The sequence below is a fragment of the Urocitellus parryii genome, chromosome 1 (assembly GCF_045843805.1).
Source record: "Urocitellus parryii isolate mUroPar1 chromosome 1, mUroPar1.hap1, whole genome shotgun sequence".
Lineage (NCBI taxonomy): Eukaryota > Metazoa > Chordata > Mammalia > Rodentia > Sciuridae > Urocitellus > Urocitellus parryii.
In genome coordinates, this window is record NC_135531.1 from 122,792,950 (window position 1) to 122,820,062 (window position 27,113).

Sequence of the window (27,113 nt, forward strand, 5' to 3'; positions counted from 1 at the left end):
GATTAAGGATAGGACATAATTAGCTTAATGAAAACAAGTGTAGTGACTGATGTCTAGAGGTTGATCTACCTGCAGAAGACAGGTGAAAGTTAAGAATTTAACCCACACATATCAGAAACTACTGCCTGTTTACATGCTGCACTGCCTTCTTCTGTTTTTAACTTCTTGAAAGAACAGGTCGGGTGCCGCCATAAGACACAGCGTGTGTCTTCTGTAACCTTAGGCAAGGACATGACTGCTTGGAAAAAGCCCTGCTGCCTTGCTTTCCCCCTGGCTTTCTACATTCATAAACAGCAGAACCTAAGTTACCTGTATTTCCCTGGCGTGGTACACGATGATCAGACCGAGCAGGATAATCGTGGAGAGACTGATAAGGCATTTCAGAGCTAAGGAATACAGCGACGCCTGCAACACAGACGGAAGACTTTTAAGAAAGAAGCACGTTTAACCCCCTTCCAGGCCTCGAGGGTCCCTCAGTCCCCCGCAAATTGACCCGAACTCACAGTAAGGGGCGCGGGGATGAGGAGGGGGTGCTGTCTTATATCTGCGATATCAGATTACTCTGCTTCAAAACCAAGCGGGAGGATCCCAGAACTGGAAAGAATAGCGGCTTGGCTGCAAGATCCTCACCATCAAGGTCTGAAATGCTTCACCTGGATCGCTAAACCCGAGAGGAAGTTATTCCTGAGTTTAAACGCTGAGGGTTGAAAGTGGCCTCCTAAACAGGAGCACCGGAGAGGAATACACATGCTTTCCCTCACCGACTCCCCAAACCACTTATTTAATGTGCTTGAAAGCGCTAGGCATTCTAGTGCCTCGAGAACTTTGGCCGCACGCGGAAAGGTTTCCATTCGGAGTTGCCTAGCCATCTAGGCGTGCGCGTCCTAGCCGCACTAGCTGTTCCCGCAGGCACTTCGGTTCGCACCGGGAAGACTGGTAAAGAGTTCCCGCCAGTGCCCATCCCAACCACCTGGCGCCCCTCTCTGGGAGGGTGGGCAAGGATTCAAGCCTGTACCTTGTCGTAGGCGCCCCACGACAGCTCGGTCTCGATGACCATGACCACGATGCCGAACATGCCGAAGATGAGCGCGTAGTCGCTGAGCCGCTTGCGCTTCTCGAACAGGGCGCGCCGGTGGCCCAGCTTATAGCCGATGTTCTGGTTCTTCTTTTTGCTGGACTTAGTGCCACTACTGCTGCCATGCCCGCTGCCACCGCCGCCACCGCCTCCAGTGCTGCCTCCGCCGCCGGCTCCGTAGAGCGCCAGGTTGTTGGAGTTGTTGTGCTCCGGCTTAGACACCACGATCTCCGGGGCTGAGGACGAGGCGGCAGCAGCAGCGGCTGCAGACGGGGAGGACGCGCTGCCACCTCCTCCGACGGACGGAGGGGGCTGCAGGGGCTGCGCCTCCGAGTCCATCTCGTGCAGGTTCCGGCGGGACGCGCTCAAGTTGCTGAGCGGCCGCATGACGCCCCCGTTGTACCTGCAGCTGCTCATGGCTATTTCGGTGAAGGGGTTGCTCTCGCGGCGCGCCTGGGACTGGTGGTGCTGGTGGTGCGCCGTGTGCGGATGGTGGTGGTGGTGAGAGATCGGGGGCCCGGAGCCCAGGCTACCGAGGCTGCCCGTGGGGCTGGCGGCGGGCTGCAGGCTGTGGCACTGGTGGTACTGGGAGGCGGACCCGGGCTGCTGCGCGTACTGCTGCCGGAGCGCACTGGCATGGCTGGACGGCGTCAGCTCGCTCACATTGAGCTGGCTGCCCCGGCGCGACGAGCAGCAGCAGCAGCACGAAGAGCCCGACAGCGGCGAGGAGGTGCGGGTCCGGAAGGCGCCGCCGGGCGAGGAGGTGCGGAGCAGCAGGGACAGGTTATCCCCCGCCCCCGCCCCCGCCGCCGGGGCACCGGAGGAGGCGCAGCTGTTGCACCGGAGGCATGGGCTGCTCCCGCCGCTGCCCGGCTGCTGGTGAGCGAGGTGAGGGTGGTGGTGAGGGTGCGGGAGGGGCGCGAAGGGCGGGCACGGCTTGTCCTGGCTCTGTTGCTGCTGCTGGCAATGCAGGTGTGAGGAGCGCGGTGGCGGTGGCGGCTGTTCTGGGAAGAAGCCGCGCTGGAACTGCAATGGGGTTTCCATGTCAGGGCTGTTAAAGCTGCAGGGAGACCAGGCGGTGGTGCACCCTGCGCAATGCGTTATGGTCGGGAGCGGGGACTCCTGCTGCTGGTGCGAGGAAGGGCCCATGCCGGCTCCGGTAGAATCCAGGCGGCGAGTCCGATTGGTTGGGCGCACCAAAACAATGGGCATGACATCACCTGCGGGGACCGAGACTGAGTTTGCGGCGCGCGCGGCTTAGGGCTGCCTATCTGTGTGTGTGTGTGAAGTGGGGAGGGGAATCTGCAGAATGAAAACCCCGGGGGTCAGAGGCCAGGGCTAGGGCGCTAGAGGGCGTGGATTCCACCTGCTGGATCTGGGAGCACCCCTGAGCACTATCCGGGATCGAGAACACCCACACAGTGCAGCCGGGTTATTGGGGATAAGAGGTGTCTCTCGCGTGCCGCCGCCACCCCACCGAGTGATGCCGAATGCGATGTCCGAATCACCTGCCCCGGGCACTGCAGCACATGGGACCACTCAGGCTATAGGGCAGGCACCAGTACAGCGCGAAACCCGAACCACTCCTCCATTCTCACTCTTTGTAGCGCTCCAAAACAGCAGCCCTCTCGCCCTACACCAGCCTCTCCCCCAACGTCCCGCTGAGAGTGGGCTGCAGGCTGCCCGCCAAGTGACTGCGGGGGCACTGGCTCTGGAAAGGAAAAAGTTTGGCTCTTGGCTAAGCTACTGCAGCAACGTCTGGGGAAAACTCCTGGGCATGAGCCCTGGTTTGGCCACAGAGGATCAGAGGAGACCCAGCGCCTGGTTGTTTCACTGGCTCCAGGCTCCAGAGTCCTGGAGTACGGATAGTTAGCGCTGCGCTCTCGCCAGAGTGCGCTGTGGCGCTGGTAGGGTTAACTGCATCGGCGCCCGGGCCGGGGGAGGTGGGGGCGGGGCCGGAGGAGGGGATCCCCGCCGTCCCCGGGAAGAGCCCGCTCGGGCTTCCCTGGTCCCCCTGGCGGGGGCGGAGGGCTTTCCCCGCTACCGCCCGCTCACATTTTCGCCTTCTGCGGAACATGAGGGGCTGGCGCCCCCGGTCGCCGAGTCCCGGGCTCTGGCTCTCAGGCCCTCCGGCAGCCTGAAAGAGTAGGTCTGCAAGCTTCTTCCTCCGTGGAGATGCTCCTTGCTAGAGGGTCTGAGGGCTGCTCTGTGACCGCCGGCCGCCAGCTTCTCTTCTTTTCCTCCTCCTCACCTGCAGACACAAAGCAAAGGCGAGTCACAAATGCGCAAACACTGAACATCTTCTTTGCCAAGCCCAGACTGCAGCAGCGGGTGGGAGAGGGGCCTGGCGCCGGCTGATTCACTGGCAATTTCAGCCAGGTTGGGAAATTATTAATACTATAATGATAACCTAGGCTGAATAATCGCTGTCCAGGGGTAGAGCTGGAGTTTTGCTGTACTTTGGTATAATGGTTATTTATTTACTCTTTAATACACCAATAAAAATTGAATTTTGTGTAAAATTTGCCGTAATGTCTTATTCACTGGGCGGTACACTAACAAAGAGGTAGGGGATCTTTGAGGGTTCTTTGTTTCTGCTCCATCTTAAGTCTTCACAGGTTTCTTTGTGAATTGAAATTTTCCTCCCCTCTACAAAAAAAAAAAAAAAAAACATAGAAAATGGCCAACTGAATATTTGTTTCGCTTTTAAATTGTGATTTTAAAGCACTTATGATAGTAATTAATGAAGTAGACCAACGAATTAGAGTGAAAGTGGATCACTCTCATTAGGTAATTGAAATTCTCAGCTGGATCCAATTTCTTGACATTCTATTCAGCAGCTGCCCTAAAGTTGCTTACCTTTTCTCTATTCCTGTGTGTGTGTGTGTGTGTGTGTGTGTGTGTGTGTGTGTTTTCAATGTCACGGAGTGAATAATTTATTTTAGGATATTTGGATGTGTTAACCAATTTTAATTTTTTGATCATAAGAGTAAATAGATTCAGGAGGAAAAATCGGGAGGGTTTTACTCCCATAGTTCTTGATTTGAGATAATGAATACTGTCAGGATTTGAATTTATCAATGATCTTGGCTAATGATAGAATTTTAATAGTTAAAAATCACACAACCCTTATGATTTTTGTTTTGTATTTCCACAGTGTGAAATTAATAAAACTTGTTTAGAATAATGAAGTTTACTGAATGGGGGGCGCAACTGTGAAGATATTGAGTGCATGGTGTGGTGAGCAGGACTATTAAAAACAATTGTAACAAGTAAGTTGAATCAAAGTTTCCAAATCAAAGATGAATTAAAACTTATTCATCTTTGGTCTGAAAAATAATTTCAACTAAAGCATAAAATCTATCAAACATGTCTTAGTACTCTTCCCAACAAATTATATAGCCTTCCTCTGGTTGCTCCATGTAGCTGAATGAGTGAAAATATTTGATCCATCCTCATAAATCTAAATACTTCAAAGAAGCTTTGGTAAATTAGTAGTTTCATTAACTATTCATAGGTTTAGATGAAAGATTATAAAGACCACTCCCCCTAAATATCACAACAGTTGTCACCAGCATTTTAAATTAGATGTAAGTTTCTAGTCACTAAAATGTCATAAGGAACATAATAGCTCCTTCGCCTTACATGAAACTGACATTCTCAAATAGCAAACTCAAGGCTTAAAACAGAAGGAAAAAAAATATGTTAGTGTTCCATTAACAGAAGAAAAAAAAACATATATTTGCTGCATATACTTCTATGCCTTAGTATAGGATTACTTATAATGTCGGAATCATGTAGAAAATAGAAATGAATGCTCACTGAGATTTAAGATGGTACTATGATGTGGAGTTCTTACTTCTCTCAAGGAGGGTATGGGGAAGGATGGAATGTACAAATTACACAAGAAAAGAGAAATTTGGTGCACAGCATGAGAGACTGTCAGAAAATTTCAGATTAATAGTACTTTAGCCTAGCTAATACTTTGAAAAATTTAATAATGTGAAGCTCACTGTGACTACAGAGAGAAAAACGCAAGGCAGATATTTATTGCATTTCCATTAAAGATTCAATTGATTGCACACATTCAAAACAGCATCTCCCTAATGCCCATATTTTGAGAGTGTGATGTGTGATTGATAAAACTCTATCAGCATGATGATGAAAAACTTCAAGGGAAAAAAAATCCCAAAACCGTGCTTCGTTTTTTCATTTTTTTGGTCTGAATCATCATGACTTTATTGTTTAGGGCATTTTACACTATTGGGTCATGACAAGAGCACATTTAAGATTTCATTTTTGTGACTTCTTATGTTAAAAACTAAAATTAATACAGAATGATTCTTAAGCTTATGTGTAGAATTTTAAAATAAGTATGCCATAACTTTGTGGAGGTTTTTATCCTACATAGGATTGTAGAGAGAAACATAACATGTCAAGTTAAGCTTTCACAGCAATAAAGACAATATTCTTCCACATGGGTAGTGCTTTGCATGTGACAGTTTCGAATTTGTGAGAGAAAGAAGGGAACAAGAAGAAATGAAGAAAGAAGGGACACAAAACAAATGCCAGTGACTTCTGGTGATAAGCTTTCAGAAAATTACCATTTGTTTCTCTGACTGCCATGAAGACATTTAAATGCTAAAATTTCCCTAAATTAACACCAGAGGTCATACTTACCCACAAAATGCATTTGAAATCTAATCAATTAAACATCTTTATTTCCAGCATCATTTTCTGCTAAAATTCTCTATTATTTTTTGATATGACTTAACAGCAGTTGCTTTCCTATATTTTTTTGTATGCCAAGCTTGTGAACACGCACACACATATAATACCCACCCCCTTTTCTCAAACCACAGGGGCATGGAAAAAAACCTTCAGGTTGCTTGCACCCCACATATTCAGATTTATATTATGCCATTTTTTGCACTTCTTTTCTTCAGAGACATTATTTGTTTATGCTACCTCTCTGTCTTGTGCTTGAAAACCAGGTCTCCAATTTGGATGTTCTGAATTTATTTACAAAGACAGAGCAAGTGTCCCTGTCATCTGTTTCCCACATTGAGTTGTCTGAGGGAAAACTTCAACTGACCTACAAAGTAAAAAATTTTCTGAGATTCATTTTTTCTTTACCTGAGTGAATCTATTATAGTACCAAACATAGAGACTGTGATAAGATGATGCAACCTCTCTGAACTTATTTTACTTAATGTTTATCCAAGTGTGAAATCAGGATAGTATCAGCTGTTTCCTTAGCACAATTTCATGTTTCCTGAAGCATAACATTCAAAAGACCTTGCAAAGAGCATTATTTTTAAATCATACATTATCCTAATGTCAAAGGAAATAAAACATTGACATAATAATTATATGTATTATTTATACTTTTGCATTATGGTTATAAAGTATCAAGACCTGAATGAGCCTATTGATAGTCTTATTAATTTTTAGCAATATTTCCATTTTTGTTTTGGAAGTAGGTATGTTGGGACCTGCCCATAAACTTCATGAACTTTTCAGAATTTTTTTCTGCTCTTGCCTTTATCTTTCACAATTTATCAGCTAATTAGCATAACTGCATATGTCTCAGCAATGTCAGCAAAACATAGATAAAATCATATTAATTTTGTTAATGAAATCGAACTTGTGTTATTTAAATGGGAGAACAAACTGAAATTATTGAGGATTGTGAATCTTTTAAAAAAAATCTTGATTTTGCCAGGTATGATGGTACACTCCTGTAATCCCAGCAATTTAGGAGACTTGAGATAGGAGGATTGAATGTTTGAGGCCAGTCTCAGCAACTTAGTAGGACACTAAGAACTTAGCAAGACCCTGCCTCAAAATGAAAAATAAACAGATCTAGGGTGGCAGCTCAGTGGTAAAGTACCCTTGGGTTCAATCCCCCAGTACAGAAAAAAAAAAAAAATTCAGAGGGAGAAGAGGAGAAGAAAAAGAAATTGTCAGTGGATTTTATGAACAAATATCCCTTAGCAGCTGTACACACACACATACACAGAGACCTTGGAAATTAATAAGAAGGTAGAATGGGGGGATCTTAGTGGACAACAACACATTCTAGTTATAAAGCAGTTTCTCAAGTATTATTTTATTTGCATTCTATAACAACCCATGTGGAAGGCAGGAACCGCTTCATTTTACAGGTAAGAAAAATACCCTGAGGCAGGGTACCTGCCTTACCTATGATGGCAGGAGGTTAGGATCAAGGAGAAGCCGGATCTCATAGTCTTCAGAGTCTGTATGGTGTAGTGGTTTCACACTCTTGCAGCGTTTCTCTACAGCCAAAAAACAACCTATTGATTGCATACCCTCAAACAGGGACAGATAGCAGTGGCCTATCGTTACCAGAAGCTGCCTGTCAGTGGCCATCTGGACATTTCCTCTTGGGCTTCTGTGGTTTCTGTGATCTCTAACAATTGTCCTCTTGTGGATTTCATTTGCTCAACAGATAATTTGCGAGAATATAATATTATTGTGGACCAGAAATAGCAGTACTGTATACATGCAGGCCTAATTAAAAAGTATAAATATGTTTTTAAAAAGAATAAACAGGTCTTGATGTATTCAGACACACTCTTCTGCCTAGTTTGCTGCCAGCCTGGGCATTCTTCATTTTTGGCAATGTCTATAATAAAAGTGGAAGACCACAAAGGAGTACTTATTGATGCTAGCGAAGGTCATTTCTGTCTTTTTATATGAGGACTGCGGAGGAGCAGGTCTAAAGCTCTTGGGTTCTAGGGGCTCAGAGGACCTTGTCTTCAGTCCTGTAAGGACTCAGCCTGGTTCCCGGGCAGCATTCTGCTCACATTGCCTCTCCTTTCATGTTACAGACTGAGGAAACCAGAGAAAGGAAGCAAGGCTGTGTGACACAGGAGAAACCGGTGTGTCTCACAGCTGAGACAGTCAGCAAAAGTGGGACCAAGGGTTTAAAAAAAAAAAAAAGCCCAAATATTAAGCCCAAAGCATCAACTTGATGATACCAAAAATTCTAAGGGTTTTTGGTGCCCAAACATAAGGGGCTATCTAAGTTCTCAAAAGTTTATTTTCCCTTTGAAACCCAGAGAATTCTTTTCTTATCATGATATCTCCTGAACAGGGTTAGGCTGTACTATGAATTAGCTCTATTTACTCTTTTCTTGATCACAGCCTTGTCAATTAGGTCCCAGTGTGTTATTCATCAATCTTCTACATTTCTGTTTTCCTGTTTCTTCTCTACATCTTACCAAACAGGCTCATAAAACCTACCACCTTTTTTCTATCTTTATCTTTTTTTTTCATTATTTTATTCTAATTTGTTATATATGACAGCAGAATGCATTATAATTCATATTATACACATACAGCACAATTTTTCACATCTCTAATTATAAACATAGTAGAGTCACACCATTCATGTCTTCAGACATATACTTAGGATAATGATGTCCATCTCATTCCACTGTCTTTCCTACCCCCATGCCCCCTCCCTTTCTCTCCCTCCCCTTTCCCCCTTTGCCCTATCTAGAGTTCATCTAATCCTCCCATACCACCCCCCTCTATCTTTATCTTATCTCTCTTTCTGGGACTATTTTTAAATTTCCATCACCTAATAACTGTCTCAGTAATGGAGGGATTTGGTGCCCAAGCATATAAAGGGAAAGAACGTGATGGGCTAAACTGAATGAAATGGAACAATATCATCAGCAAAGAACATTCTAAATGCTAATATATTGTGAAGGTTTACATATTCATCCTCACCTAAAAATCTTTTAGTCATCATTATTTCTGTTTTGTTCTATAGCTGTTAAGTTCATCAATCTTACTGTCTTAATTATCAACACATAATAATCGTCCATATGATACAAAATAACATAGATACTATGCAATATGTCAGGAAAAAAGTCCAACAGCTATATATGACAGATAAATACAATGACAAGATTCAATCTTTGACAGTGACTTTTTTCCTTTCCACTGAGGGTGAGTCCTCCTTAAAAATGTTTTAATTAGTTAAAACTCTTGGGCACTTCTTTGATAAGTCAAATTCTCTTAACAAGCATTTTTTTCTTGGCCCATATCACTGATAATATAATTAGGGAAGACATCAATATAATCTGAGTCAGAGGCATAGACACCATCATTGGTGTTCTAGTTACTTCCCTCAGATATTTGGTCATTTTTCTCCTTCATATATATTGGCTCAATCCTCATTTTTGGTAACAAAATCACTTAGTAACAAAAATGACTACCCCAGTTTTAAAACTTATATCCACACCCACATAATTCAGAGGAAAGCAGATCCTATTCTGTCCCAGCATTCCAAACAATTCTCTTAGTAAATCCAATAGACCCAGTGTAATTCACATGCCCAGCTCTGAACTATACTTCAAGAATGGCTAAAGGGAAGGATACTGAGAATGGTTCATCAACAGAGAATATGGGTGAATAGAAATTACTAAAAATAACCAAACCAAAATTCTGGAGTTAAAACTACAATATCCACAATGAAAAACTCATGAAAATGGCTCAGGAATAAATTTGAGCTAGCAGAGAAAAAGAATCAATAAACATGAAGATTGACTGATGAAAATTATATGATCTGAAGAATAGAGAAAAGAAATAATAAAGAAAATGAACAGAGCCTCAGAAAATCATAGCACACCTTCAATTATACACATGAAATGTGAGACTAGAAAAGGAAAGAGAAAAGGGAGCATAAAAAATATTCAAAGAAATAAGGGCCAAAATAAAAAATTCCAGATTTGAGGAATCACATGAATTCAGACATAAAAGAAGTTCAACAAACACCAACCAGGATAAACGGACAGCAATCCAAACCCAGATGCATAATAGTCTGACATTGAAGGTCAAGAAAGAAAATCTTGAACTTGGCAAGACAAAAACTGGCATCCTTATGATCAGAGAGCCCAGTAAGAATAACAGCTGACTCAGCATCATCAAGAATGTGACAGAGGACAGTGGGATGATCTAGAGAAGCACCAAAAGAGGAAAACCTGTCAACAAAGAATGTAATATCTAGTAACACTGACAAACATGAAGTAAGAAAGAGATTCCCAGAAAAACAACAATGGAGAGAATTAGTTGCTAACAGACCTGGCTTACAAGAAGGAGTAAAGAAAGTTTTCAGGCTGAAAGCAATACCAGATGACGGTGTGAAACAACATGAAAAACAGAGTGCCAATGAAGGTAGGTGTGTCAGTAACTATAACAAACAGCATAATTTCATAATTTTTCTTTCTCTTAATTTATTGAAAAATAAATTTCATAAAGTAATATTTGTAAATGATGCTGTAAAATCTTTAATATAAAATTGTTTCTATATTTGACAATGGCAGCCCAAAGGACACAGGTGTGAGCAGAGCTGTAGTGGAGTACAGAATTATACCAGGAAGGAACTTGAACTCACAGGAAGAAGTCAGAACAAAACAAAACAGAACAGAAATGGTAAGTACAACATTTAACATAATAAGCTGTGCAAAAACACATAATAGTTTTATTTTCTCAGCATTTTTAAAATAATAAAAAGTTTTTTAGTAATTATTATAATGTATTAGTAGGGTTGTAATATACATACAGATGTATATGTGCAACATTAATAGCATAAAAAGGAGAAGATAGACTTAATCTGTTCAGAAATAACATCTGTATATTTTACAGACATTAAGTCAATATAAATCAGAAGTAAATTCTGGTAAATTACAACATACAAGGCCTAGAGAAACCATTAAGAAAACCAAAAATTTGTGAATAACACCAAAGGATTAAAATGTTACAATGAGAATATTGACAATGCAAGTAAGAAATAAAGGGAGTTACACAAAGACGTGAAACAAAAAGTAAAATCATAAACATAAATAAAATCATAGTAATAACAACAATAAATGTTAATGGATGAAGTAATCCAAACAAAAAGCAGAGTTGGTCAGACAGAATGTTTCAAAATACAATAGACGCTGGAGGCTGAGGCAGGAGGATCATGAGTTCAAAGATAGCTTCAGCAAAAGCAAGGGGCTAAGCAACTCAGTGAGAAACTGTCTCTAAATAAATACAGAATAGGACTGGGGATATAGCTTAGTGGTAGAGTGCCCCTGAGTTCAATCCCTGGTACCAAACAAACAAACAACAACAACATCAAAAACAATCATATGTTATCTTTAGGAAATAAGCCTTAGATACAAAGATACAAATAGGTCAAAAGTTAAAAGATATACCATGTTCAACAACAACCATAAGCAAGTGAGCTGTAGTGGCTCTCTTGACTAGTATATGTCAAAATAGACTTTAGGAAAGAAGTTATAACTGGAGATGATGAAGCTAACTTTATAATGACAAACTATAAATCAATCAGGAAAATATAACAATTATAAATACACATGCATGTAATTCCAGAACCCCAAAATATATGAAGGAAAACTGACAGAACTGAAGGCACAATTAGATAATTCAACAATAATATAGACTTTATACCCCATTCTCAATTATGGCTAGATGAGTGATACAGAAGATCAAGAAGGATGTAGAAGACTTTAACAACTACAAATCAACAGATATATGCAGAATACTCTACCTTACAACAACAAAAAGCACATTCTTCTCAAGTACCCAAGAAACATGTTCCAGGAAAGACCACATATTAGGCCTTAAGATAAACCTCAATAAATTAAGAAAATTAAAATTATACTATGTTATCTGACCCTAATGGAATGATTAGAAATCAAAATGAAATTTGGGAAATTCACAAATGTGTAGAAAAAAATTAACAAACTCCTAAAATAAATAAGAGTCAAAAAGAAGAAACTGCAGTGAAAATATTTACAGATGAATAAAAACAAAAATCGGAGCACACCAAAACCTACACAATGCATCCAAAGTCATACTTAGAATAAAATTTTAGTTATATGTGCCTAAATTGAAAGAAAAAGAAAATACCTGAAACCATTTAGCTAATTATTTCTAAAAAAAAGAAGATCAAATTAAGCCAAGTAGAAGGAATCATAATTATTGGACTAGAAATTAATTAAATAATGAATAGAAAAACAGCAGAGAAAGTCATGAAAACAAAACGTTTTTAAAAAGATCAACAACATTGACAAACTTTTAGTTTGACTAATAAGGGAAAACACATTGCTAAAATCCAGAAACAGATAAAGGGACATCAGTGACAACTTTACAAATAATGAAAATGATTATAATGGAATGATATGAAAAACTATAGGTCAACACATTAATTATTTAGCTGAGATACATAGACGCTAGAGAGAGAAAAATTACCAAAACTGACTGAATATTAACTTTAAAATGTATATAGTCTGTAAAAACTAGTGATTGGGTTTGAAGACTTTAGAGTTCCCATGACCAGATGGCTTTACTGGTGAATCCACAGTACATATAAAGAGTAATTAACATTATTCCTCACAACCCCTTCCAAAATATAGAAGAGGAAGAAACACTTCTCAACTTGTTTTTTGAGACTTTTATTATTCTGATACAAAACCAAAGACATCACAAGAAAAGAAAAATACCAACTGGCATCATCTGGAAATGCAAATGGATAAAACTGCAACAAAATCCAATCAATCTGAACACAGCAATATACAAAGATTAGTACATGCCAAGTGGGATGTGTCCTAGGAATGAAGGTTAGTTGAACGTTGGAAAACCAATCAGTGTGATGCAGCACATTAATAAAATAAAGGACAAAACCCACAACAATTATAGTAGACAGAACAACAGCAATTGGCAAAATCCAAAACCTTTTTATGACAAATACACTTGACAAAGTAGGATCAGTAAGAAGTTGAGGACTAGGTACCTTCAACCTGATAAGAGGCATTCATTAAAAAAAAAAAAAAAAAATTGAGATATCCTGAGTGGAAAGATTGTGTTTTTTTCTTTAAGATCAGAAATAAGACATCACTGTTCTTTCCACTTTTATTAATTATTTTATTGGAAGTTCTAGCCACTGCAATTAGGCAAGAAAACGAAACAAAATGTAACCAGATGGAAACGAAGAACTCAAACTACTTATTCACATATGACACATTTGCATATGTAGAAAATCCTAAGGAATTAAGAAATAGACCTAGATAAAAGGCCAATATGCAAAAATCAATTGCATTTGTATATACTAGTAATGAACAATCTAAAAATCAATGAAAAATGATTCCAAATGCAATATCATCAAAAAGAATAAAATGACTAGAAATGTAACAACAAATGTACAAAACCTGGCTTTTCTGTTACCCTGCATTAAGAGCTAAAGCAGACCACATTTATAAGATCTATAATGGGGCAATGCTATCTGGGTTTTGGAAAGGAATTAAAAGTGAAGCTCTAATTATTTGTTTATTTTTATAATTTTTAGTTGTAGATGTTTAGTTATCTTTGTTTATTAATTTATTTTTATGTGATACTGAGGATTGAACCCAGTGCCTCACACATGAGAGGCAAGGACTCTACCACTAAGCCTAAAGCCCTATTTATGTGGGAGCCTATCTTTAGAATTTTTTCTCAATCATACCTATGAACATTTTTACTTTTACCATCTCATTGTGTGTTGTGTCTTTTTATATCATACCAAAGTGTGATCCTGTAGACATTCTCAAGAGTTTACAAAGACTAAGTGACATTTGTATTTATATAACTTAATTGAGAAGACTAAGAAATGAAATGTCATACCAATTTTTATTTACTAATTTTTTGCTTCAAATAATAAAGATGTTTTTCCTAAAAAAAATAAAAACCTATACTCTGAAGCTAAAAAGATGATTGAAGGAAATTAAAGACATAATTAATGGAGAGATTATCCATGCTCACAAAGCAGAGAGCCACATCCCCATCCCTAATTTGTATTTTATTAGAGACAGGGTCTCACTGAGCTGCTTAGTGCCTCGCTTTTGCTGAGGCTGGCTTTGAACTCATGAACCTCCTGCCTCAGCCTCCTCATCCACTGGGATTACAGGCGTGCACCACTGTGCCTGGCTGGAAGCACACGCCTTAAAGGACCCGCACCCAAGAAAACAGCACAGGCAGGTGGCAGAGGTATTGATTGACATTGATTGATATTGATAGGTGGCTGTAGCACCAGGAGCAGACTCTCTTAAGTGCTTGCGTCAGAAAAGGAATTGAGGGAGAGAGGGACCCTCAGGAAAGCTGAGCCAGGGGCTACACATTTTCTCAGGATGGTTATGAAGGGATTCTCACAGGTGAGTGTGACTTTGGATCAGCATATACACCATACTCTATTTAGTAAAATAGGGAATTACCTCATGCATTTGAAAAAGAGTTACCTCCCAAAAGTTTAAAACAAAAATCCTGGGACCATACCCTTTATCTCAGAATTTTTATGTATCCATGTCAATTCTGGGTTTCTTTTTTCTTTTTAGATATACATGACAGTATAGTGAATTTTGACATACCTACATTGAGTATTCTAATTAGTCAATTATGGATTTTTAAGAATGTACTGTATAGTTGAGTTTGTTAAGGCTTTACTATAGAGAGCCTCCTTTCAGATCACATACCTGGCCACCTGAAATCTAAGAAAAAAATATCTCTGGAGGGAATCCGTTCTCTACATTCCACAAATTATCATTACCCCCACCTCTGACACCTACACCACATACCTTATAAGACATTTTCTATAATTCTTGATATTCTGGGCATCTACATCAGTTCACTATGCATTTAAGGGTAAGTTGTACATGTCTATTTAACTTGCTTTACATAAGTCTCCCTATACCATCTTTTCTAAGGGGGTATTTTAATATAATATATGATAAATGATTAAGAAGATTAGAAAAATACAATTCTGGTGATATAATATTTATATTATTAGGACAACTTTTTAGTTTCTATTTTATGTCCTATTTTAATCAACAGCATCTTTGTGTCATTATCAGGTAAAAATGAAAAAGACTTAAAGTCTTTTAATGTCTATAATTTAGTTGTAAAATCAAGCCTAAGAATAGAAAAATATAAATCTTCCTTATAGGTATTTTATGAGTAAAATCTCTAATGATATATTTTTTATTGAAATTGCTTTTGATTTTTTTCCCATAGCATCTTATTATATAGTCAGGAATATTTTCTCCTCTAATTACTCTGGCTCCAGAAATACTGAGATCATATCCTGAATATTTCAGTTTTGGACTTCACCATACATTACAATGACATCAAGGCAGGCATTCCTAAAGATCATGTTGTGATATGCTAAGAAGCTGGCCAGCACCTGACAACCACTCATCCCAGCCACTATCTACTTTATTTACAATCCCATTTCTAGCATTCATCCCCATTTATCTTCATCTTACTTTTAGCTTCTGAAAAGCCTTCTTTTTATATCTCCACCTTTACTTTCAGAACTGAACACTAGATCCACATCCATCTTGCCACCTGAATTTAGCATCTGTAACAATTTCCCTCCTTGAGAGCATACTTAACAACTTTCCCATTCGTGTGGATGACATTTCACATGCTCGAGATTTAGAGAGAACTTTTTTTTTTTTTTTTTTTTTTTTTTACAGCAGCCTATAACCTCAAGTTTTTCTTATTGGAAGGTTTTTTTCCCCAAGGTTTATTGACACATTATTCACAATAGTGAGATATAGAAGCAACATAGGTATTGATGGATGAATGGATAAAGAAAATGTGGTATATACAGATATACAATGAGATATTATTCAGTGTTTAAAAAGAAATCAATCCTGCTTTTTATACTAGGATGAACCTGGAGGACATTACACTAAGTGAAATAAGGCAATGATGGAAGGACAAATACTGTGTGATCTTACTGGTATGTGTGATCTAAAAAGGACTCATAAAAGCAGAAAGTAGGATGATGCTTGTCAGGTGCTAAAGGGTGAGGGAAATGGGGAGATGGTTATGAAAGAGTCACAGGATGAGTGAGTTCTGGAGAGCTGATGTAGAGCACAGTGACTGCAGTCAATAACACTGTGCTACATCCTTGAAACTTGCTAATTAAGTGGATTGTAAGTATTCACACACACGGATTCTAACTATGTGAGGTGATGAATAATGTTAATTAGCTTGATTGTGTTAACTATTTCACTTTGTATACATATATTAAATCACCATGTTGCTTACTTTAAAAATATACAATTTTACTTTTTTCAAATCTATATTATATTCTGGCTATTTATCACTTTAATAAAAGACAAATGCTGCTTGAGAAAGCAAATTAACCACAGGAAATGTGCATGTATATGTACAACTACATCTTAGAGAGAGAAAGAGACAAGGAAGGAGAGAGAGCATGCACAATGGCAATCTTCTGACCACAGTTATTTGGCACATTAATGATTATAAACTTATGAAAATATTCTTTACAATGCATTATAATTTTGGTAGTCAATAGGAGGTTGGGCAACTTAAAGAGGACATAATAAATATTTGAAAATATGATCAATCTTTTAGCAAGTGATCATTTGAATTTCTGTTTTCATAGGTGAAAAATATTGAGGGATAGAATCAGTAAGATCATTTTAGGAGCTCTTTGGGTGCACTCCTGTAATCTTAGTGACTTGGGAGGCTAAAGCAGGAGGATCACAAATTTGAGGCTAGCCTGAGCAACTTAGTGATATCCTGTCTCAAAATAAAAAGTAAAAAGAGCTGGGGATGTAATGCAGTGGTAGAGTGCCCCTGGGTTTCCATCTCCAGTGCCTCAAAACAAACAAACAAACAACAACAACAAAAAGCATTGACTTCATTTGGATTTTGAAGACAGAAATCCTGCATTCAAATTCTGAGTGAATTAAATCTAAATGCGTATTCATAGTTGAGCTTTTCATCTTTTCCAAGCTAAAGTTCTGCTGTACATGGTGAATATGTGAAAAACTAACTTCGGTGCTATTTTCTGTCTTCTGTTACCTTCTCAAGAGGGACCCAGGATTTTGCATCCCAAACTGGGTCTCTCTTTATCCGACAGTGGATGGATAATGAACTGGGATTTCTGGTTTTGAGGTCTAGGTAAAGGATGTTGGCATCTACTGGGGCCTAACCTGAAACAAAACTGTAAAGCCTTTTGGGTATAAAAGACAATATGGACTGGTAAAGCTTGTGGTAACTTGGAAGCATTTGCTGAACCTAAAGGAACTTGACCCAGTTCAGCTGCCTCTGACTTTCAATGAGGGTCTGTGAGCCCAACATTGCCAGATTCCCTGCATTTTAAAGAGAAGCATGAAATCCAGCATTTAACCTTAACTCTTCTCACTTGTAATACCTTGCAGCTTTTGATTTATTTATTTATTTTAAGATGTGGAGCACATCTGCTGCTCAGAGTGATCTAAAACTACTAGTTCATATATTCTGGGACTGAAAGCTCATTATCTAAAGTTCATTATCTGAAGTATGGAACTAACCAAAAAGAAAGCCTGGGAAGGGGGCCTAGGCTTTCTGGGTGGATAAGACCAGTCTTCACAAACACTTTTATTAGAAGGTGGTTAGACCTCAGCAGGAGTTATTTTGGTGACCACCAGAAGTCATATTGTTGACATATTTATGATGATTCTCCTTACTTGGGTTTGGCAGAGGAGAACTACCTGTGGAAATGCCCACCTTTTACTAGCTCAAGAAGCTGAAGCACAGAGCAAAAATGAAATCTGCAAACTAGATTGACCACAAAAGTCTTGGGTTTTTCAATGGTTCAAGGCCAAGAAGACCCTCCTTGTTTCCTAGAATTTATATTTTCTTCTTTCTGTATTTTCTCCCTCGTTTTGCTGGAACACATCCTTTAGTATCTTCTAAGAAAATGTGTCTGAAAATCTCCAGATAACTATTTCATTAGCTTCTTTCATTTCTCCACCTTTAATCCCAGTAGGGGCAGAGGTCATCAACAGGACCAAGAAACAAGGAAATACCAGATCCCATTTCCACAGGGAAATCCTAAACCCCCAAATAATGATGGATTTTCTAAAGCTGTAATTGCAGTATTATTCTTTATCCTCCCCAAGGGTTATATACACAAAGCTGATTCAAATGCCTTATCTCCCCTTACAATGATGCAGAGTAGTAGTAAAAGCTACAAAGGAAGAACTATCTGGATTTAAATCTTGCTCCAGCCATTTTCATGGGAGATTAGTTTCAGTATTTTCTTGTATAAAATTATTATGGTGTCCATGTCTCTTGAGTGTCCAGTGAATGATTCATATTTGATACTTACTAAAGGGTATTAAAATTGTGGTTAGAACGTAAGCTAGACATGACCTATAGTATTCAAATTCTTTTACATGTACAAGCATATTGTGTTTCCTTGTCCCTAGATATGTGTGCATATTTGGAAGAGATTAGTGGCAGTTTAAATTTACTTTATCATCACCTTCCTGTACTTATTATTAATTCATGAAAGTCCTTTTAGCTCCAACCAGTTTTCAATATTAGGATTTAAGATGGAAATGGCATTGGAATGATTCATGCTCACCTACAGAATTGTGCATGAAAAATAAAAAGAAAAGCACAACTTAAAATATAGATGTAAAAGTACAATGTTGGCTTAATGGACCTTAAAAAAACCCTACTCATAAAAAGTCCTGTGAAAGGTACTCAAAGTGCATAGTTGGTTGATTTTGTTCAAGGAAATGACTTTAAAGCTTTTGAGAAAAAATGAAAACATAACCAGCCTCTCTAGCTGAGACAAATTCAATGTGTTTTATCTTTTATTCCCAGTGAATAGCTTTATCAAAGGCATAGTTCAGACATGTACACTTAATTTTTCTGTCTAATATCCAAAACCAAGCTGAAGGTTAGAAAAACTTTTAATATGTGAGCTTATTTGTCCCAGAAAGAAAAATTTTAGTTGGACCTGAAATTACAAATTCATGCTGGGCTCTACATGTTAAAATTCAACACAAGCTAAGAGTGGAAAATTTTTTTCTTTGATAAAAACTGGTTTGTTCACCAAGGGCAATTTGAAACTATTGCAAATCATCTATAGCCTTGTGGTAGTAAGGAGACCTCTGACTACATTTTTGAACTTTGTGAATTCATTCAAAGTAGCCACTAACTATATTGCCATAGATCATGAAAGGTGAGAAAACTTTCCTGATTAATTTCAGGACAGGTTAAATCTATGAGTTCCTGTTAACTTACAAAGGTAGTGTCTAGTTTTTCACCTGTTGTTGTGTTTTCTACAAGCAACTGCAAGTTGCTTCATTACTGCAAGTCAATGTTCTTTAACTGCATAGCACACTGGTTTGATATCACTTGCATATCTTCTAGGCACCAAGGCACTGCAATTTCAATGACTTCAAGTACTGACTCATCCTACACCTCTCTTAATCTTTAGTCATCTCCAGAATTTTCTCTGTTTATGACATCCAGTTGCCCATGGTATAAAATCTTTTTCTTGCCCACAATATCCAGTATTTCATGGGGTCCTGTGAATTTTGTCTTCTGAACCCCCCATCTTTGTTTCAGAGGCCACCCTCTCTTGCCTTGACCACAGCAACAAGTGTCTTGGACTCTTGCTTCCACTTGGACCTCGCTCCAGAGTATTCCCTCTGCATTGCCTGTCTCTATGCCTGTGTCCTTGTGTCTCTCTTTCCCTTGCTCTGCACGCCTTCACCACTTTAAAAACACTAACTTCATTCAGGATCATTGTCTGAGCTGCTTTCTTTGCAAGGAAAGCATTTCTTATCATCTTTTTCAATGACTGTTACTTCTTTTTTTTTTTTAAAAAGAAATCTTTATTAGTTGTTGATGGACCTTTATTTTATTTATTGTATAGGTGGTACTGAGAATTTGACCCAGTGCCTCACACATGCTAGGCAAACGCTCTACCACTGAGCCACAAACCCAGCCCCTTGACTTCTTTAACTTTTATGTCTGGGTTTTAATATCCCATCCTCTAAGGGACATAGTTAAAGATCTTGCCAAAGCAGCCTGTTCAGATGTGTTGCACTGTTGTCCCTTATTTGCTTTCTTCATAATGACTAATGAATTATAATTATTTTTCCATAAATGTCTCATGTTTTTCTTGCTTGTCTCTTCCATAAGAATGCACAATCCATGAGTGTTGGTATAGTGTGTGTCAATGATTCATCCTTACCACCAGGTATGTCTGCACATAAACATTGGAATGAAGGATTGAATATCCAGAGCTTATAAAAACATGGCTAATATTACTTAGGCACTCTCCATGTTCTAGGAATTTTAGTTGGTGTTTCGAGTACAATATTCAATTCCTTTATGAGTAAGAATTCATACCAGACTTTTTTGTCATTCATTTTATTAATTAGTGCTCTTATAATTCATTATAATTATATATAATAGCTGGGTTCATTTTGACATCATACATGGATGGAATTTAATTTGCTTCTTTTCAGTCCCTGGGGCCTCCTCTTTCTATTACCTAATCCCCCATTTTCTTTTATCTATTCTACTGGTCTTCTATTTATTTTTTAAATTGATGCTTTAAAAATATACATAAAGGAGAAATTCATTGTGGTATATTTATACAGTCCATAGTGTAATTTTGTCAAATTCATTTCCTATTTCCTCCCTTTTTCTATCTCTCCTTCCTTCCCTTTTCTCTCTCTCCTTCCTCCCCCTTAATATCCTTTTCTTCTCCTACTCCACTTATACTTCCTCTATCCTTATGAGATATAACCCCCTCTGTTTTCCTGTTACTTTGCTCTAGCTTCCACATCTGAGAGAAAACTTGACTTTCTGAGTTGGGCTTATTTCACTTAGCATGATGTTCTCAGTTCTATCCATTTACCATCAAATGCAATCATTTCATTCTTCTTTATGGCTGAGTAAAACTTCATTGTCTATATAGAATTTCAATATTTATAGCAGCACAATTCCCAATAGGGAATTGTGCTGCTATAAATATTGATGTGCCTGTATCACTATAGTATGCTGATTTTAATTCTTTTGGATAAATACCAAGTAACGGCTCATATGGTGGCCCTGTTCCTAGCCTTTTGAGGAATCTCCATACTGCTTATCAAAGTGGTTGCACCAATTTGCCAGCTCATAAACAATGCATGAGTGTACCTCCCCCTTCTATTCTTGCCAGCATTTGTTATTATTTATATCTTGATCATTACCATTCTAACTGGGTGGAATCAAAATGTAGTTTTGACTTACATTTCCCTGATTTCCAGAGTCATTGAACAATTTTTCATATATTTGTTGGCCATTCACATTTATTCTTTTCAGAGATCTCTGTTTACTTCCTTTGCCCATTTATTTTTTGGGTTATTTGTTTATTTATTTAGCTAGCTAGTTACTTTTTGGTGTTAAAACTTTTTGAGTTCTTTATATATTTTGGATATTAATCCCCAGTTGGAGGAGCACCTGGCAAAGACTTTCTTTCATTCTGTAGGCTCTCTCTTCATGCTTTTAATCATTTCCTTTGCTGTGTAGAAGCTTTGTAATCTGATGCTGTCCTACTTGCTGACTCTTGGTTTTATTTCTTGAGCTTTAGGGATCTTGTTAAAGAAGTCAGTGCCTGCATTAACACGATGGGCTGTTGGCCCTGAGTTTTCTTTCAGCAGTTTCAGTGTTTCTGATGTAATTCCTAATCTTTGATCCACTTTGATTTGACTTCTGTGCAGGATGTGAGATGGGAATCTAGCTTCATTCTTTTAAATATGGATATCCAGTTTCCCCAGTACCATTTTTTAAAAAGGTTATCTTTTCTCCAGCATGTATTTTTGGCACCTTTGTCATGTATCAGATGGCCATGACTGTGTGGGTTCATCTCTGTGTCTTCTATTCCATTCCATTAGTCTTCAGGTCTAGTTTGATGCCAAATACCATAATGTTTGTGTTTCAATAGCTCTGTAGCATAATTTGAGATCACATTCTAAGGCTTTTTAAAGAGTTAATATATCCTTTGACTTTTCTGCTCTCCTGAGCAGATCTTATAGACATACAACCTATGTTTATAATGACTTCCTATGTTTTTCTTAAAGATAACTAAGGCCAATACTCTAAGAAATTCCCCAGATCTTCTTCTTTATGGCTAATTGTTATCTCGTATGTGAATATGCTTTACACTTATCTGCTTTCATTAGCAACTCTGCAAAACATGGTAAACAACTGATCATTTTTGCACCTATACTCACAATCAATTATGACCATTCTCCAGCCTTAAACAACATCAGTTACTTCAAAATGCCTGCAAAAGGTCAGTTTCATTTTCACCAATTAGTTTTACATTATACTTAAGAAGATGACCACCATGCCACTAGTTCTCTTCCAATAACTCTGCAGACTTTTTTTTTCACTCCTAATCTCACATGACCTCTAGATTCTTTGATGCTATGTTATTCTCCATTCTTGAAGTTCTTTCCATTCCTTCACCTATATTTTCAACCATTCTTTCTATTTCTTCTACCTTTCCTCTCCCTTGACCCCAAGTTTGGCAACATTCAACGTTCTGCAATTTCTTCTGCTTATTTCTATGTGCTCTCATTTCTATAGATAAAGGTTTTTATGAACATTTTGTGAAGACTTGCTTTCCTCAGCAATCTTGCCCTAGATTTGTCAGTAGAACAGTATTTTAGTTTAAAAATGCAGTCTCTCTATGTTGGTGAAGCTGGTCTCACATTCCAGGCTTTGACTGATCCTCTTGCCTCAGTCTTCTGAGTGCTGAGACTATAGGCAAGTACAACTGTGCCTGGCTAGTACTGTATTCTTGAGATTGCTGAGTCAGATGATGGTACGTGGAATACACCAGAGGACGTCATTAATATTCTTAGAATTAGGGGCCTAGCCAGTTAGAGAAGATGTGGAAAAAATATGAAAAAAAATAGAGAATTTAGGAGGTATTTAAAAGGTTTTCAAAGCAATTAGCTGTCATCACACAAAGAGTACAGGCTTCCCTCTGTAAAGGAATGGGAACTATTAAATGACCTTCAAGTGCCCTGAAAGCTAAAGACAAGTAGAGTGTAATCTAGCTGTGAAGGATGTCTGCTATAACCTTTGTAGGAATGCAAATTGATGTAAAGGGAATTGGAATCTAGGAGAAACCCCAGGCTTGGCTGACGAGGAAGGAATCTGAGTCCCCAGTAGTGAAACTGATCATAAAAATCACACAATGTGACCATGGGGCACAAGTAGAATCACCTCAAAAACACAGGAAATTTAGTTCAACTATTCTATTCAAATATCATTAGTTAAATAATCAACCTTACATAATTTACATGAATCAAATTATCATTTAAGTGGGTAAGTAGTTTTTACCCATGGGAAAATTTAGAATTAAGTATAGAAATAAAATAAATCAAATGCATAGTATTTTAGTGTGAAGGTCAAGATAATTCCTCTGATTTTTAAATGCTCGTAATGTGTGAGAAAAGTTGGCAATGTTATAAACTCTGAAAGATTGCCATGAAATCAGTTTAAAATGTAAAATTGATTCTAAGCTTTGATTTTAAGTTGAAAGTCGTGATAGATGCATAACTATGGTATGAATTAGATTTCACACAGTGGGTTAGTTGTCTGAGGACATCTCCAGAAGGTGAGAAGCCTTCTTAATTGGACAAAGGAAATGATAAAATTATAATTAACCTGCTATGGGTAGATAAGAAAATTGGACCAGAATTAGCAGATTATTTTCTAATTAAAGTGAGATGTAGGTAAAGCTTTAAACATGGCAGAACTTTTGGAAATGGAAAAAAAGGATTGAATCCATAAAACATTTAAGAAAAATTAACAACTGACAACCCATGTGTAAGAGGATCAGTAGAGTGACACCAATTAGGAATCCAGGTTATCCACCTTGAATGATTGGTGTAAAATTAGTAATTTAAAGAAGCTGACAATGAGAGCCAGCCTTTGGAGAAAAAAGATACATTTAGTTTTTGGTGTGTCCTTGGTGCATTACAAGCAGGAAGTTCAACACAATGCCATTTTTATATGTAAGGGGACTTCTTGTGTACAGAAAAACATTTCATTTTGATTTTAAAATTGATGTTCAACTCATTAAACAAGACATTTTTAAATACAGTTTTCCTTAAGCTCTTAAACTTATAAATACTTGTATATATAAGTCTGGGAGAACATATAAAAGAAGAACCATTCTTTTCCAGAGATTCTTCAATTTTTGGTGAATTCATATTTTTAAAACATCTGGCAATTATGAATGTCATCTACAGAAATACAGAACTACAGCAGTTGATAACTCCATGTTTAAAGCTGCCTGCATGAAAGACATTGGAAGTCAACTCCTGTGACATCTAGACTCCATGATACCCGGACACATCCTGTAGGCTTTGCTTATACATAATAGATTGCCAGAAGAACAAAGAATGCCTGCATTATAGTCATTTTTACAAGACACATTAGTTCGAAAAGGAAACATTAGTCTAGGAGAACCTTCAATATAAACAAGAGGAAACAGGTCAGAATGAAATGCAAAGCATAAATCAGGCAGAAACAAGCAAAAGAATAAAGAAAGCTCATTTGTTTTCATATCAATCTTTAGCCCCCGCTTAACACTTTCATTTGCTCCATTCCTGTGTTCATTTGATGGCAGGTTTGCCAGGCTTCTCCTCCATGCTTTATCTTCATTTCCCATTCCTTTTTTTTCTATTTTCCTACTCAGTTTAAAATAAACTCCACTCCTTAAGGTGGCCTCTTTATTCTTATTCATATCAGCATTTGTTCTTTCCGACTGTAAACTTTTACAGGACATGAATCACCACATGTTGTCAATTAAATATGATTTTTATGGGTAGAGAAGTATCCACTAAGGTTAACAAGGCTCATATTACTGTGAGTAAGACCGGGTATTGTATAAATCTAGGCAGGGAGAAACGGAATTTTCCCAAGGAGGAGTCAGGTGAATCTGACATGCACTCCTTCTCCCTGTCCTTTCTCATATTTGGGATGAAGACCAGTGAAAGCAGGCATAAAGAGTAACATCTGAAAGTGCAGAGAGAAATGTAGGGAAGAATGGGTGAATGGATTCTGTGAAATTTAATTCAATGTATCAAAGCTGTTAAAACATCCCTCCCATGTGCCCATGACTTACTGGGTATAGACAGTTTTCGTTGTAACTGGGAGATGGCTGGGCAGGATCCCAGGACCACCTCAATATCTTATTTTCCTCTGACTTGGTTGAATAAGAGCCCAAAATGAATCACATACTTCTTATCATGACAATTACATCATTTCCTAATCTATTGCCAGCCTTGCTAGAGAAATCACCACTTGATATTTTTCCTATCACTTAAACTTTTCAACTACTAGAATTTTCTAGAATCTTCTATGCTATATTCTTTTGCTTATTTTTTTCTTTGTATGGGTTGGGTGCAATAGAGAGAAGTTCTTCCTTACCTGTTAGATTCCACCCCACCCCACCCCACCGCCACCCCCATTTGTTGTTGCTGAACGAACTGGTCCACACTATGCAAACATGGGGAGACATCAGTTTCTGTACTAATTGCCAGTCTCTGTCACACACTTTCAGCTTTTTCTAATCAACCCTGCTCCTGACTATAAACTTCTTGAACATAAGAGAATATTTTACATTTTAAATTAACACAGCCTCTGAAATTAAATCCTAAAAGTAAAAAAATGAATGAATGTAATTTTTGCTTCCTCTAAAGTCCTCAATGTGCCCATCTCCCATGGGAATATTTTGTCAATGACCTTTTATATTATTGATATTTTGGCAAATATCAAAACTCCCAGCTAAATTCTCAGCAACATGAGGGAAGTTCTGAACTTGTTCTCTTGTAGCATCAACTGGTGGCACAAGTCTTGGAGTTGAGTAGGGGCTCAAAATACATAAAAACAATGAATGAATGGGCTAAATTTGCCAATGGGTGATCTGAATACCAGATCATTTTGCATTTGAGGGAAAAAATGAATATTTTTCAAGACATTCAGTCCTGCGACTTAGAGATACACTCATAATTTAGCCAACTGTAGAGTGGTAGATATTTATGGAGAATATACTTGGTCACTTGTTAAAGAGGAAAATTAATCATTGTTTTTATGTAATGAGTGCTTCAAAAGTACTTGAAGGTACTTGAAAGCAGTTGGTTTTTCTTAAGTAGATTAATTATTTATAGGATAAATTTGCAAAATAAATTCTGCAAAGAGCATAACACTACATTTTATCATATCCCCCTAATGGTACCAATTCTATATTAGTAGACTCCATATTTTCAGGTTTCTGTATTTCCTGATGGTTGGTTCATGTTAATAAAATACTAATACAGTTCTGTGGACCTCACGTGGGTGACCTACCGCTGTGTGAGGTTTATCCCATGCCACACGGCCACACTTTCAGAGAGTGGCCCCATTTCCATCACTCAGCATCCCCTTTCCTGGGACCCCCATGGCTTCCCCTCCCAGCTCTTGTACTATTCTTTCTTCTTGCATCTCCAAACTGTGAGCTCTTCTGGTTCTTTGTTCCTCTGAAACTTTTCCTTCATTCATTTTTCATTTTCCTCCTTTCAAAACCTTCATTTGGTTGTTATTCATGGTTAAAAATTCTGCCTTGTTTATGATCTGCTTACACTCAGAACCTGGACTACTCCTTCAACTGCTGCAGCCCTGCCGAGCCGTCAGGCTTCCTGTTGGCTCTGCAGCCCTTCAACCAGTGATAGAATGAGAACAAATAAAGTACTAGAGTGTCAGGAAGTCTAGGGGGGAGTTAATTCAGGATAAGGTGGGTCTGTTTTGTAAATAAAGAAGCATGCATAGTAGTCCTCATCACTCTGCCTTCCATTCAATATTCTCTATATCCAATGGAGATACAAAGTTAAGTCAAGGTCATTCCATCTGCTAGGGAGCTATGGTTTTAATGAGAAAGATTCTGCTCACTGGTAATTACCACACGAGTAGCAAGTCCTCCAGTGCCCACAGTAATCAGAGGAGGAAGTAACTACAGCTGTTGGAGAACCTTCTGCAAAGAAGGGGCTTTTAAACTGCACGATGATGGCTGAGTGGGAATTAGTCAAATAGACAGATTGAGAACAGTCTGCTCCAAGAAAGGGGACAGCTTTTGTAGAAGGTTGGAGGTATGACAAGC

General features: G+C 38.5%; 1 protein-coding gene across 7 annotated transcripts in view; it reads right to left on the reverse strand.

The window, feature by feature from the left end:
- Kcnn2 (potassium calcium-activated channel subfamily N member 2) overlaps positions 1-27,113 on the reverse strand; it is a 424,434-nt gene that overhangs the window by 134,403 nt on the left and 262,918 nt on the right. For 5 of the 7 annotated variants that reach the window (XM_026414667.2, XM_077796932.1, XM_077796930.1 and 2 more), the window contains 3 exons: positions 3,131-3,326; positions 1,016-2,295; positions 310-405 (listed from right to left, as the gene is read on the reverse strand). In XM_026414667.2, coding sequence (XP_026270452.2) covers positions 310-405; positions 1,016-2,295; positions 3,131-3,152 — 1,398 coding nt within the window. In that variant the 5' untranslated portion in view covers positions 3,153-3,326. Of the gene's footprint in view, positions 1-309; positions 406-1,015; positions 2,296-3,130; positions 3,327-7,279; positions 7,375-27,113 lie in introns of all 7 variants that reach the window. The other 2 variants (XM_077796931.1, XM_077796938.1) reach the window with 2 other exon arrangements.